The 15,041-nt window shown below is 36.2% G+C and overlaps 1 protein-coding gene across 1 annotated transcript in view; it reads left to right on the forward strand.

Moving 5' to 3' along the window:
- LOC139119835 (catenin alpha-2-like) overlaps positions 1-15,041 on the forward strand; it is a 48,344-nt gene that overhangs the window by 14,642 nt on the left and 18,661 nt on the right. Inside the window, exons 8-16 of the mRNA XM_070683752.1 lie at positions 745-948; positions 1,349-1,429; positions 2,967-3,212; positions 7,531-7,687; positions 8,844-9,044; positions 9,325-9,476; positions 11,676-11,739; positions 13,312-13,391; positions 14,021-14,202. Coding sequence (XP_070539853.1) covers positions 745-948; positions 1,349-1,429; positions 2,967-3,212; positions 7,531-7,687; positions 8,844-9,044; positions 9,325-9,476; positions 11,676-11,739; positions 13,312-13,391; positions 14,021-14,202 — 1,367 coding nt within the window. The remainder of the gene's footprint in view (positions 1-744; positions 949-1,348; positions 1,430-2,966; positions 3,213-7,530; positions 7,688-8,843; positions 9,045-9,324; positions 9,477-11,675; positions 11,740-13,311; positions 13,392-14,020; positions 14,203-15,041) is intronic.

Genomic DNA, 15,041 nt, shown 5'->3' on the forward strand with positions numbered 1-15,041 from the left:
AATTTACTTCATGAAGCAACGCAGCAACACATTCATGTTCAAGAAATTTTACTGAAATGTATGCTAGAATTTTAAGTGATGTGAATTTTTATTGTAATGACATGATATTTTTACAGCTATCTTTAACTTTCCTGTCACGGGAATCACTTCAGTTCAATTTATTATGATGTGGTTTAATGTGTAAATATTCACTGTAATAGTTGTCTGCTGAGTGTAACCAGCATAATGAGGTGTTGAGGTGTAGCAGTGGAAAGATACATACCTCTACATTATCCACCGAACTTGTCAGCATCAGTTGCTCTGTGTTTGGAAGTTTCTTATCCATATACCGTACATAAATTTTAAATTACAGTTATGGAATCATTATATTTCTATGAAACTGAGTGTTAGATATGTGTTGAAAATAAAAGTAATAATTGTCACTTTACTGACTAAAGAGTTGTCTAACATATTGACCCTAATTTAAAATGTACCAAACCAACCAGCCATGATATACATGAGGGTTTTGCTTCAATTTGATTATGAAATGGTGCAATTTCAATGATTAAAGGCTTAATGTCAAGGAATATTCTTGATGATGTAATAAATTATTGTTTTGTTGGTGTCAGTTTTCAAAGCTGAAAAGCAGAATTCAAATGGGAAGACTCACACAGTCTTTGAGAAATAAATATTATGACACTTGTGACTCTGGATTTTTTGTGAAATTTCAAATACTGATTTATTTTCTGGAATATTTTGTCACAGCAAACAATTGTGATGAATCCTGCAAACTACAACGAAGTGCGAACACGTCCATCTTTAGAGGAACGTCTAGAAAGCATCATAAGTGGTGCTGCTCTAATGGCTGACTCATCTTGCACTCGTGATGATCATCGTGACCGTATTGTTGCAGAATGCAATGCAGTTAGACAAGCACTACAAGATCTATTGTCAGAATATATGTCATGTGTAAGTCGTAATTATATACTTTATAATACTATTATATGCTCCTATCTTTCATTAGTCCCTGTTGGGGAGATCTTTGGGCACTAATGGTTTGGTCCTCTCTATCTGTGCATCCACGCATGCATTGATGCGTCCATGTATCTGCAAGCTATTCTTAGAAATATCTGGACAGATTTCTTTAAAACTTGGTGTGAGGACATAACCCTATATGATACATATGCTGTTTGATTATTGATATGATATTATCTTCTATGGCATCACAGCAGCTATTTGTTGTGATATTTTCATATCCAGAGCCAGAACTGTCATTCCAGAACCAATTTCTTTCAGATTGCTACGAGGACAGAACCTTATGTCGTACACATATTTAGTTGTGCATTTTTCCTGTTTCAATTGTTTATAGGCTGGCAAACCAGATCGCAGTGACCCTCTTGATCAGGCTATTGATAGAATGTTTAAGAAGACCAGAGACCTTCGTAGACAGGTAAATCTCCTTTGTACAAGATTTGACTTGTAAAAAAAGAAGGTGAATAATACTAATGGTTGATAAATATTTACTTATGTAAGTTTTTCTGTAAGTCAAACGGCTTGGAGTGTAAATTCAACTGGCATGTAGGTCATGTAATAATGTACCATACATCTTTATACCTTGGATGATAGCAGTGAGGTATGATAAGTTTCTTGTAGAAGTTTTGCAGTTTTATAATTATGTCCTTACAATACCTGTAGGAGAATGCAGATTTACTGGGAAAAAATCATTGAAATGTTAAACTGCATATAAAATATAATCTGGTCAGTCCATAATGTACTTTTTTATAGTGAATCATTAACTGTTAAAAATCAGTTAATGTGATTGACCAGTGTACAATGTGATTTTAAGATGCGTAATAGGGTTAGACACACGCCGCCCTGGAAGATATCCCAGAATCCACCACTTCATTTTCGCTTAAAATATGACGGCCATCTAGCGATACCGCGGGCATTTTCAAACGAATTTTAAGAGCCACTATGTATTTTCTAGTAAACTCATTTTCACGCCTACGACATTTTATTGCCTGATGTACAAGGCAGTAGTATTTTTTAAAGAATTTTCATTAGTTCTACGCATGAATTTTTTGATCGAAAAATTGATGCTTTGTAAAGTTTGGTTCAAACATCCAATGTATTCACTTTCCCGGACGTTTTTTGATGAAAGTCATATTTTCAACCCAGTCGATGTGGTATCATTCGACTCTTAATGGTACGAAATGTGTCAAACTGTCATCCGACCCCTATCGACCCCTAGCATTTCCACGTAATGGGGGCTTTCTTTCTGCCTACTTTTAGCGATTTTCTAAAATGTGGACGCCTTATGTAAACATAGCCAGGCCGCCAGGCCTGCAGCTGGGGGCCGGGGCAGCAGGTCACCTCGACCCCTGTCCGTTTCGACCCAAGTAATTCACACCCTCTTGTCCTTGTTTTTTGTCAAATCAATCCCGGTGCCTTAGTCACTTCGACTTCAGTCACTTTTCATGTTACATGTACCTTACAATGTTTTACTGAGTACATCATGCAACTTGTTCTGTGAGAAAAACTGCTGGCTTTGCTACAACAATCCACGGGACTGTGAACAATCTGATACTTGTGGGGGCCTGGGTACATTTACTGACTAGGGAACGTGTCTCACTGAAGTAGGGATGGATAAAGCATGTCTTTTACTGATTTTTGGAAATAAGGCATTCGTCATTATCGCAATTGCTTGCCATATGCGGCAAGATTGGATGAGCGAGGCCGATCCGCTCGCCTTGCTGTCTTAACGCCAAATGAGCCTATTTCCGGTTTAGGCGTTGGCCTTACAGCAATGCATTATAGGATATCTTCCAGGGCGGCGTGGGTTAGACATGTGACAATGAAACTGTTCAAAGAAAAATGATTGGCTATGTTGTTGTAGTAGTGTCACTAAGTCATACACACACAGGTGTTGTGATATCACTAGGTTTTTCCCCGGACATGAATTGATAGTGTGCATGTTTTTATTGTAGCTCCGTAAAGCAGTGGTGGACCATGTATCCGATTCCTTCCTAGAAACCAATGTACCATTGCTTGTCTTGATTGAAGCTGCTAAAAGTGGCAATGAGAAAGAAGTTGAAGAATACGCTGTTGTTTTCAGAGAACATGCCAGCAAGCTTGTTGAGGTTGCCAACTTAGCTTGTTCCATGTCTAACAATGAGGAAGGTGTTAAGTGTGTAAGGATGTCTGCCCAGCAAATTGAAGCATTATGTCCACAGGTAGGTTAAACTTTCACCTTTTGTTCAGGTAGCAGAACACAACAGACTAATCTAACTTAAAAAAAATGACAATTACTTTAAAATGACAATTACATTATATCATGCCACCATGCGCCATTCTGATTGGATGAGAGCTCATTCCACCAATGCTAAAATACTGTTTTAGCAGTGGTAAGATGGGCCCCTAAACCAGCATTTTCGAAAATTGCCCAGTCGGTGCATTTGAATGTACCGATCTAAACTCAATCCTCAAATTGTTTCAAAGACCAAAGTCTGAATTTTGATAAAAGTATGGGTCTGTAACTCACCTCTTGTTGGAAATAAGTTGAGGTCAATGATGAAAGACACTTCTGAAGCAGCACATTTGAGTTTGATGTACACAAATCATTGCATATCAGGGCAACGGCGCACCATGCACTTTTGCTTGCTGATTCAGCAGAAGTCGAGACACGACACACTGCTCTTTAGAAGCTAGTATTTGTTCATACACAAATAAAGTGACACTTCCTCATAGTATATTCTTTGCCAAAGTTTGGGCTTTAACAGACCAGGATGTTCTAACGATGTAGACCAAGAAGTTCAAAATAACAATGGGATTACTCCTGGTGACTGCGACATCAAATGCAACAAGCAGTGTCAGCGTCCAGCTCCCACTGAATTGGGCAGCACACTCTGCAAAACTGTTGATCACAGTAGCTGTCATCCCAAGTCTTGATTTTTTCAAAACTGCTTGTTTACTGGTACAATAATGTCCAAATTATCCATTATTCAAAAATAGCGCCCATAACCTCTCTGTACCAAGACTGAATGTTGAGATGGTCTACGCATCAATGCAAAATAAGACAAATCTATTTTTAGTATGCCAAAACAACCAGGACTATTGTTCTTATGTAAATTTACGAAACAAATTGTTACTTCTTCTTGTGATTTGAACTCTTGACCCATTTTTACCTTCTCGTGTCTATTTATAGACAGAGAAGGTATTAGAGTTGAAAACCAGTATGCTGCTGTCAACTACTTCCGTCTGTCAAGACTTCCGTCTGTCAAGATCCGTTGACGTCATGCCATTGTGATGGGTCATATCATAAACTGGTGGGGGTGTTCATGGCTCAGGTTGAGGTGTGGGAGAACGATTTTGAGCTGTGACAAAAATCAAAAAGGACTTAGCAGCATAGCCACAGTGTTAAGCCTTTCTCCAAGGTTTCTTAGTTGACTACAATCTATTACAGACTACTGAGCTGAAGTTAGGGGTAGGGTACTCACTTTGTGTTTGCTCAGTGAGCACTAGTGTTTGGTACTGAGTTGCGTGGATATCCCCTCATGGCCTCACGTAATATGGGCCTGTTGCATAATCTGCAGAGATGATCATATGCCTCTGAGTCTGAAAACGGTCATTGTGTAAGCCTGTCGGCATTTTCCTTGCATTTTTTCTCATTTAATTTTGCAAAATATCGACGAGTACCTCAACATTTCAAGATAACCCTTTCTTCCCAATCGTTTCCTGGAGTTTCAGAGTCATATGAACGAAAATGAGTGAAAATTTTAGACAGGAAAATCGGACGTCGGCCATGTTCAATGTTTACAGTACAATCAGAAGTTTATGTGGAGGAATTAACCAACAAACACTGTTCATGATGCCCGCCCTCTAGAGGCAGACCTTCCTATATGAAGTACCACATTTGATGCTTGTGGAAAGCTTGACCACACAATGGAGCATTTAAACTTAGAAAATGACAAACTGAATAAGAAGTATTCTGAAAATGTCAAATACTGAGAAAAAAATGCGCAAATATTCAAAATAAACAGGTTAACTGACTGGTCAGCTATAAAAAACAATGAAAATGTTTATGATCAAAAGTTTTTGAGATGCGCACATTTTAACAAATACAGAAATTATTAACATCATAAATATAAGACAAAACTATTTTTTCAGGGATGGGACAGGTTGGAAATGAGGGGTGAGAGACAAAGGCACTCCTATTGCTGCATGTGGATGCAGCCACACCATTTCATTTACAGCATACTTATTCACTGTGTTGTGTTCAAGTTCCATATTGTACTGACTGTCATACAAGGATAACATAAGCAAATCAAATCAAATTAGAAAAGGATCAATGCTGTTGTGTGGATTTTGCTGAACATGGCTGATTTTAATATTTTGCCCTATATATTTGGTATCCAGCAAAGGCATATTTTGATGTAAAGTCAAAATTAACACTACATTGCTGACAATATATGTTACCGTGAACTTTTTTTTTATAAATTATAGTATAGTAGTACTTCGAACAGATTAACAATTATCGTAATGTCAACCCATATTTTACATCACAAAGACTGTAATTCTGCCAATTTTTTTTGTTTTTCAGTCATTTTATAAATTTTGCACTGCACAAGATGATTGAACAAATTGCAATGTTTGAATTTGTAAACTCAAAGAATAAAAATCCTTTGGTCACATATCAAATTATTTTTTGAAAAGAAATTTACTCGTAAACACTTTTAGCATATATTCTTTACACGGTCATGTATTTCAAGGAAAATATGCCTATTAAAAACAGTAATTTCTTCACTTTCAATTATTTTCAATACTATGACAATTATCAGCCATGAGGTTATACAAACACAAGACCAGATAAGCGTTTTTCATCATTTCCACATGACTCTTTGGAAAATCCATTAAAAACAGTTAAAAGTGACTTAAAATGATCACTTGGTTACAGATGCCAGGTTGTGTATTTCACATGCACTCAGGTCAGTAGGGAAGTGCGTCATTACTATTTGGACTGTTAATTCTTATGTCTGAATTATTTAACTTTTTTCCACATTGAACTATCTTTAGGCAGTTTATACTGTAGCTTAGAATGTTTTTGATTGATGTATTTAATCATCTTTTGGGTTCTTTGGATCCATATCCCACCTCATGCCCCTACATCATCAACCATTTGCCAACAACTCCATGCCAACAACCAATTACCTGACCTGGCCACACATTAGAGAAGGTACAGCGTCATTGACGGTATTTTCTGTGTCTGCAGCAGACACAAAGACAACAAAGACACACAAGTTGATATAATATAATAGCAATAACCCCTGCCGCAGTCTGGTACATGTATACACTTGATTTTGGTACAATTAGCTCCATATAGGCTCGTGCTATATGTTGTGCATTGTACCAAAATCTCGTGTATACCCTCCTGTGGCAGGGTTATTGCTTAATTACTTTTGTAAGGATATTTATGACACCTAAAATTTATTGGAAATGAGTGCCAAGACAAATGTCAAGATGTCACAAATTACACTTTCAATAGAATTTGCAATAAAGGTATTAGCTAAAGTGTCCTAAGCATCTATCCCTTCAGCCTCATTTCAGCATATTTTCCGAAATTTTCTCATCACTTTTCTTCCAGTTATTAAAGAAAACAACTGCAAAACTTAAAACTATGTTGAAAGAGCATGCTATGCTGTATATAACTTAATATTTCACAAAAGCAAAGTAACTCTGAATATTTGCATAATGTTGTTAGTAAATGTGTAGAGAAAAAATACTATTCTCACAACCGTAATTGCAAATTTCTTTGGTGTTGTCAATGGTTAAGTAAGTGTACCTTGTGGATTTAAAGAAATAAAGTAGTACACAAGCTTTTGTACTTTCATGTTAAAGGATTGGCACCAATATTAATGTGTTTAGCTGCAGTACATGAAACTATGTACATTAAACTTTGGAGTTTTGTTTAGTTCTCGAAGACTTCATCCAAAATGAAGATATTATTTGTAGTATTTTAAAGTTATTGCAAAAAAGGTTGATGTCTTGCTTGACTTAAAGTCAAATGATATGACAACACTCTGATGAGTTTTTTCAAATACCAGTAACTATGGCTTATTGGCATTGTGACAAAACTTTACATACCAGTATATTCTACAAACTGACCACATTATGTCATTCATGCACAAACATTTCTTGAAAATGCTGCCATTCAGCTATGATACAAGTAAGGTCATTTGCACATAATGCCATTGCTAAATTCAATGTCTATCAATCAATTTATTAATAGTGCCCTTTTCCCTGAAAAATCCTTATGATCATTGCATGAAATGATCTTTATTAAAAATTTAATAAATGTTGTGACTCTGTTTGTTATACTGTTGAAAACATTTCCATGGTTTTAGTGTTGTACAATATAATGCCAGAGTACCATAGATGGTCAACCTGTTTTGATTACAAGATTGGCAGATGCAAGATGTCCATTTTGTGCGTTTGCCAGCATACAACATATGTAACATTGAAATCTTTTACCTGTAACATGTGATTCTTTGATAGGTAATCAATGCGGCCCGTACATTGGCAGCACGTCCACGCAGTAAAGCAGCACAGGAGAATATGGATGTGTTTAAAGATTTGTGGGAGAAACAGGTGAAGATACTAACTGAAGCAGTGGATGATATCACTACCATTGATGACTTCTTAGCTGTTTCAGGTTTGTTTCTCACAGCTTTTTGTGATAAGCATTTTTGTATTACTATAGGCCGCATGCCCATATGGTGTTCGTCTTACCATATAGTTTGTGAGTGTGTGTAGACATATTTTGTTCCAGTAATAATTTACAAACCATTTATCAAAATACCAAGCACTTGGGTACATAGCATAATCATGATTTGATGACACTGTTGAGTGATCTTTATAGTTAAACCTGTGAGAGCCAAAGTCTATTTTTGTGCCTTTATAAAATAAACCCCAGTCAATTTTTCTCAGATTTTTGCCAAAATTTTGAGAAAAAACTGTAGCAAATGAAATGTGATGTCCATTTGGTCCAAACTTATCAAAAATTTACATAAAAATTGGTAAAATTTTGCACTTAAATTTTGGCAGGAGAAAATTACCACAGTGCTCAAAGGGTTAAAGTTGTTGACATAACTAATGAATTTGTGCAATAGGCTGCATTTCAAGAATGACTCAACCAAATTTTACGTAACTGGGCAAGCAATCAAATTTTGTATGGTGATACTGTAAGTTTTGAGGGTTTGGCTTAAAAGGATTTGTAAGCTCATTTGCATATTTGGTGAATTTCTGCAATCAGGCAATGTATCAAAGGTGAATACAGTGAACTTCATCAGACTTCTGATTTACATTTGTGTTTCTTAGACTGAGTATGGCATGCTAGTACAATATGATTCCAATACATTCCTCTTGGCAAACAGTGTCCACTGAAGGCTTACTTTTATTTAGGATCCAATCTTGAAAATGCACCATCTGTAAAATCATGGACAGAGTATTACAGATCAGGAAATGAATATTTTATTATAAGTGGAATATTAAAGATAGAATTATGAATGAATGAATTTCTTTAAATGTTTTCAGTGGGAGAAACATCCAAAGTTTCTCGCCACCTCTACACAAGGCAGTTACAAGACGCACAGATGCCCACATCTAATGTGAGATAGTGGGCTTAACCATCTGGTTGTTCATGAGCGACACAAAGATGCCCTCTTGAACCCCTTCTTTGCTAACACATGATTCTAGTTTGAATTGCCTTTATAGTGTACGGTAGAATCATACTGTCTTTTCCAGTCACCATTGACAATTCCAAAGACAAGAGCAAATTGATGACATTGCACATCCTTTCTTTTTTACAGAAAGTCACATTCTTGAAGATGTCAACAAGTGTGTGATGGCACTACAGGAGAGAGATGCTGATGTCCTTGATCGCACTGCTGGTGCAATTCGAGGGAGGTCAGCAAGAGTGTGTAATGTTGTTGATGCTGAAATGCAAAACTACGAACCTGGAGTGTACACTGAACAAGTACGAGATGCTGTGCTTGTGCTCAGGGACCAAGGTAGGGAAAATCCAGTAAAGTATGCGCATCTTTCCACAAGTCCAGTAAAGTATGCACATCTTTCCACAAGTCCAGTAAAGTATGCACATCTTTCCACTGTGGCAAGCCATGTTTTTGATTCAGTCACTGCCTGTAAATTATGAAGCTGAACCTAGTGAAATGCAGGTTTTGTGTGTTTCTGAAGTTATACGTATTGGGCTGTGTTATACCAAAATATGTGTACACTTACACCTCTTTACTCTATTTGACAGAACACTATAAAAACTTGCATTTATTTCAGTTATGCCACTGTTTGCTGAACGTGTTGAGGTTGCAGTTGGTGCCCTGAGTGCATCTCCTCCAGAAGACACTGATGAAAATGAATTCATTGATGCATCTAGGATGGTCTATGATGGTGTTAGGGATATCAGGAAAGCTGTGCTTATGAACAGGGTAAGTTCACTGATATCTCTGTCGTTCTTCACTACACTGGGACTTAATCAGTAAGTGTGCCAAGACTGTCATCAAGATCTATTTTGTGTCATTTTTAGCTCACATTTGGTATATGTTTTATGTGTCTGTTCATGCATTAAGAATGTCAAGTTGGTCAGAAAAAAGGTAGTTTTTAATATTATGGTTTGATTTTCATGAGTTCCAAAGATTTTGTGTTCAATTCAGCCACACAAGCTAAGATTGTATTGGCCACAATACTTCAACTTGTTACATTTATTTTTGGCATGTGCAGCTCATTTCCTGTGATAAGAAGCCCTAATAGCCTAAGAGTAACTGTAACTGTCTCATTTAAGCCCTCGTATTATATATTGCAATGTAATAAGAGATGGGGCCAGACTCGATTAGCTGTAAGCTATTACTTCTGGCTTCCAATATTGCCAGTGTTATTTATAAATGCATAATCGAATTTATTACATGTTTTGTAAACAATTTAAATTGGCAATAAAGTAAAGTAAAGTAAATATGAATGTCAGTGTTCAGAAGTTGTTAAAGCTTTCAGAGTTAAAAAACTGTTTAAAAGATAGACATAGGGAGGGGGGCGGGGGTTGTGCAAAAGCATTCAATCCTATAATTACAATACTCAAGATAGCAAGCCACATTCACCTCTGGCTGAAAATATCATTACTATTTGAATGCATCTTTGCAATAAAAAGTTAAAGATAAAACAGAAATTACTTCTGTTCATAGTAGTGGTTGACATCATCCGTGGCTGGCTGCTTAATCATTAGTTGATCATAAATCAACAATTAAGCTTAGATTTGATGAAAAGTGTGACGAATTTCTCCATCTCAAGTACTGTCAGTTGAGAAAATGTTGGTCATAGGTTTTAAATTCAGCGCTCAGAATGATGTTAGTTTGGCATTCATCATGGTGTAAGTTTGGCATTCATCATGGCGTAAGTTTGGCATTCATCATTGTGTAAGTTTAGCATTCATCATGGTGTAAGTTTGGCATTCATCATGATGTAAGTTTAGCATTGATCATGGACCATGGTGTAAGTTTGGCATTCATCATGGTGTAAGTTTAGCATTCATCATGGTAAGTTAGCATTCATCATGGTATAAGTTGAGCATTCATCATGGTGAAATTCATCAAAGGGAAATACTGCAAGTGTGCAGGAGTGGTGGCAGTAACTGAATCAGCCTACACATCTGAATAAGAGGATTTTGACCTTTAACCTATTTGTATGCAGGGTACCTATTCTGTTTGAGAGTGGTAGCAGTAACTGAAACAGCTAATTGGTTATTTCCTGTCATTGTTTATGAACTGTGACATATTAACAGATCTGCTGAAACCATGGATGTCTATTTTTGTACATCCATGGTTAAAAGATTCTATGCTATGCATGTTGCTAAAGTTGACCTTCAGTACCTAAAGTTTCAGACCTTATTTACTTTTGTCATTCTTAATTTTCTGGTTTAAACATTTCTTGTTGTTTTTCTGGTTGTACTGTGCAGAAATTGTCATAACATCAATGTATATTTTTCCTGCACTGAACAGATAGAAATAACACTTATTGTTGATCTTTGGTATGTACCAATTCTGATCAAATTTGAGCGACACCGTATAATTGCGGTATTTTTCTGTAGTGGTTTCATGCTGTGCATGCATTGTGCATTCATCCAAGAAAGGCAGTTACCTTGATGTCACTGGGAATCTCACTTTCATTATGCAGACATAATCAGCAATTTCAGGAAACATTAACCAGATACTCAACTTCCAACTTCCTCTTCTCATTAGGTTGTTTGTATCCTTTACCAAGCAGGCATTTCAATTGGGATTTAATAAAGTTTTGTCTTATATTATCTTGTAGTAAAGTCTACATGTATTTGTTTTCAGTCAGCATGAATCAGTTCATTGAATAGCAATGAAATCAATAAACTATTCGTGTCTCTATTGTCAAAATGGTCCTGTGAATATTGTCAGTCAGTATATGGTGTCTTAACTGTACAGGTAGATTTCAAATGAAAGACTGAAATTTTAGAAAACAGAGATCTGAATTATCTATACATTTATTTATTATTGTACTGAGAATTCTATGGACATATATAGTGTGAAATAAAGTGCAATAAAAATAATAAATGTAACAATATAAGCAGTTGTGTAATTGATACTTTGTATTGCTTTGTAACCACTCAGACACTGGAAGAACTTGAAACAGATACAGAATATGAATATGAAGAAGAAGACGTCAGGAGTAAATGTAAGTGTAATCAATTTTAACATTGTTTACTTTGAGAATCAGTAATCATATTCAAACTCAATAAGATAGAAATATAAAACTTGGGAGTTGCGAGTCAATGGGCTTCTTCAAGAGTTGAAGTATGTGGTGAGTCTATCATAGTAGGATAAAGGCGGGAGTTAGTTTATTCCTGGAAGTTGTTTTTCGAAGATGTGTTTTGTTTTATAAATGACAGCAGATTTCACTTACAAGCCAGAGATTTTGAGAATAAATGAGGACTGTTTGTTTGGAGTGGAAATAGTAATAAAAGTGATATACTTAAGCATATTCAATCCTGAATGGTTGATTTTGTGTAGCCCCAGTTTGTTTAAAATGACCCCATCTTTTCAGCTCACCAGGACAATTGTCTCCACATTTTCACCACTTTTGCAGAACACTGCAACCTGAATGTTTGATAATATACTATCATCATATCAATATCAGAACATTGCAGTTTAATAAGTCACGCAGGGTGAGCATTTCTTGATTTGACCAGAACTAATAAAAGTTCCACAACATAAATTTTCAGGGAATTTATCAACGAGAACTTAAAGTATTTTTAGCTATGCCAGTGTCTCCAGCTCATTGAGTTTCATTATAAAGTTAAGGTTTGGTATCAGTTAATCTGCAGTCTAATAACAAGGATGTTATTGGATGCTATTCAACCTTTGACCCATGTAAACACTAGGTAAACAAGACAAGGTCTATTTTTCTCATAAAAGTTTTAAGTCTTATGATTACATAGTCAAAGATTGAATGGAGACAAGTCAAAACCATGTGATTTCATATTTAGTAATTCTTCTGCACAACAATGTCTGCACTGTCAAGATTGAATTTTCATTCTAGTGTAGTTGGCATGTTGAACATGTGCTCTGTCTGCAAGTGATCAATGCAATATTTTCAACTTTGCTTGTGAAATTTGATTTTAAAAGATTGCAATATACAGTTCATTTAGAAAATGAGGGGATTTACATCCTCATAAATTGTTTTCTGTATTTTCCTGTTGTACATGTATAATGTACTTTGACAAAATCCTGTTATTTTTGAAATTGTTTCTTCGTTTTTGTACTCCAACTTAAAAACACTAATCTTGTCACTACGCCTAGTTGTGTAATCTGATTTAAAAACTGATATTGTCACTACGCCCAGTTGCAGCTTGGCAATTTGAATAAATGTAAAATAATGATACAACTTCAGCCAACAATATCATACTTCCTTAGGGTTACCTTAAAACTTAAAACTTGTGCCCTTGCACTAACAGTGTTCTGCAGTAGTGGTTTGATTATGTATGGTAGATGAACCCATTTACAGTAGAAACAACTCTCTTTTACTGTAACATGTTGTAAAGAGACTCAAGTCAACAATTCATGTATTATTTTGAAAGATGTTAATGATGTTGTGAGATGTGTATTTGGTAGTTTCAACAGCTGTACACTCACTTCAACTCTGATGGTGTAACTAATTCATAAATGATTCAGAAGATGTGTCAAGATTTCCATAATGTCGTGGCAACAGTCAACTTATTTTCATAACTTCTGTGAACTTGAATTTTAGCAAGTTACAAGACCGATGATGATGAATACGCCACTCTACCAAGACTTACAGAAGAAGCACTCGAAGGCAAGAGTGATAGGGTAAGTTGAAAATGTCAAAGATTTCCCTCTTATCCACATTACTCAAACTTAGATTTATGTTAGAACTGTAGACTGCATCCCATAACCTCTCTTTATGAAATGTAATTAGTACGGTAGGGAGGCATAGGCCAGTGGCTAGAGCAGTGGACTCACGATCACAGGATGGTGGGTTTGAGCCCCGGCATGACCATGGTGTTGTGTCCTTGAGCAAGGCACTTTGTTCCTCTTCGCTTCTCCCCAGCCAGGAGTGATGGGTACCTGGTAGGACAGTGGTTGTAATGTGTGCATTTAGCTCTGCTTTGCTTATTGGCTGCACATGTGAGCTGTTGTTTGCTCTCCAGGGAGTTGATTGGTATCATATTAGGTCCAGTGACCAGGGGTAATAATAATTGTAAAGCGCCTTGAACGCAGGAACTTGTGGATATGTGCGCTATATAAAAACCCATTATTATTATTATTACGGTACATAAGCAATGAGTATGTGGTCTTGAAAATCACAGTAATCAATAAAATTATATTCAGTGTACTTCACCATTATACTAACTATATCATACAAGACAGAAGTTGCGTGTCTGATGGCTTTCATATTGATCATATGAAACTAAATTGTCTTATTCATTAATGTACAGTTCCTGATGAGACAGCTTCCAGAAGAAGAGAAAATCAAAATCCAGGAACAAATAAATGTTTTCCGAGAAGAGAAAGCCAAGCTTGACATGGAAATGGCCAAATGGGATGAGAGTAGCAATGACATTATTGTTTTAGCCAAGCAGATGTGCATGATCATGATGGAAATGACAGACTTTACACGGTAAGTTTGATCAACATGTTGATAGCTTCAGTGAGTTCCTATTTTGATGCAGTGCTCACATGATTAAAGAACTCTGAAAAGTTTCACTCAAAGGATAATGGACCAAATCTAGTATGTGACATGTTTACACATAATTGTATCCCAATTATACCATCCATGTAAAACAAAAGAAATAAACTGCTTGTGGATTTGTAAAATTTTTGAGATTGTTTGCATATAAACTAGCACTCATCCTTGACAAGTAGTGTCTGTTATGTGGAATATCTAATTTTGCGAGGGATCACAAATGTTGATTTGATAGACAGGGACCTGGAAAATTTACTAGGGTTTCAACCAGGACAGGTTCCCCTGTCTTATTTAGTCCCCATGGACACTGTCAGGGGGCACTTGTGGGTGTAGTCATGTCTGTCATCCGTTCGTCCGTTCGCACAGATATCTCAGAGTTGCCTACAGTGATTTCATTCAAACTTGGTACAAGGATTACTCCTTATGTCATACATATACACTTCAATTGGATTTGTGATACTATCCAATTTGGCCGTCGTGCGGCCATTTTGTTATGATTTTTTCATGTTCTGAGCCATAACTCAGGCACATCAGAACCAATTTTATTGTAAGTTGATATAGGGACATCAACCCATGTCATACATATGCACGTCAACTTGTTTCACGATATGATCCAAAATGGCCACATGGCAGCCATTTTGTTACAATTTTTTCATGTCCTGAGCCATAACTCAGGCACGTCTCAACCAATTTTATTCAAAGTTGGTACAAGAACATTGACCTATGTCATACATATGTATGTGATTCGCTTTAACAGTGAATAAAAACATTTA

The sequence above is a fragment of the Ptychodera flava genome, chromosome 20 (assembly GCF_041260155.1).
Source record: "Ptychodera flava strain L36383 chromosome 20, AS_Pfla_20210202, whole genome shotgun sequence".
In the NCBI taxonomy this organism is placed as follows: domain Eukaryota; kingdom Metazoa; phylum Hemichordata; class Enteropneusta; family Ptychoderidae; genus Ptychodera; species Ptychodera flava.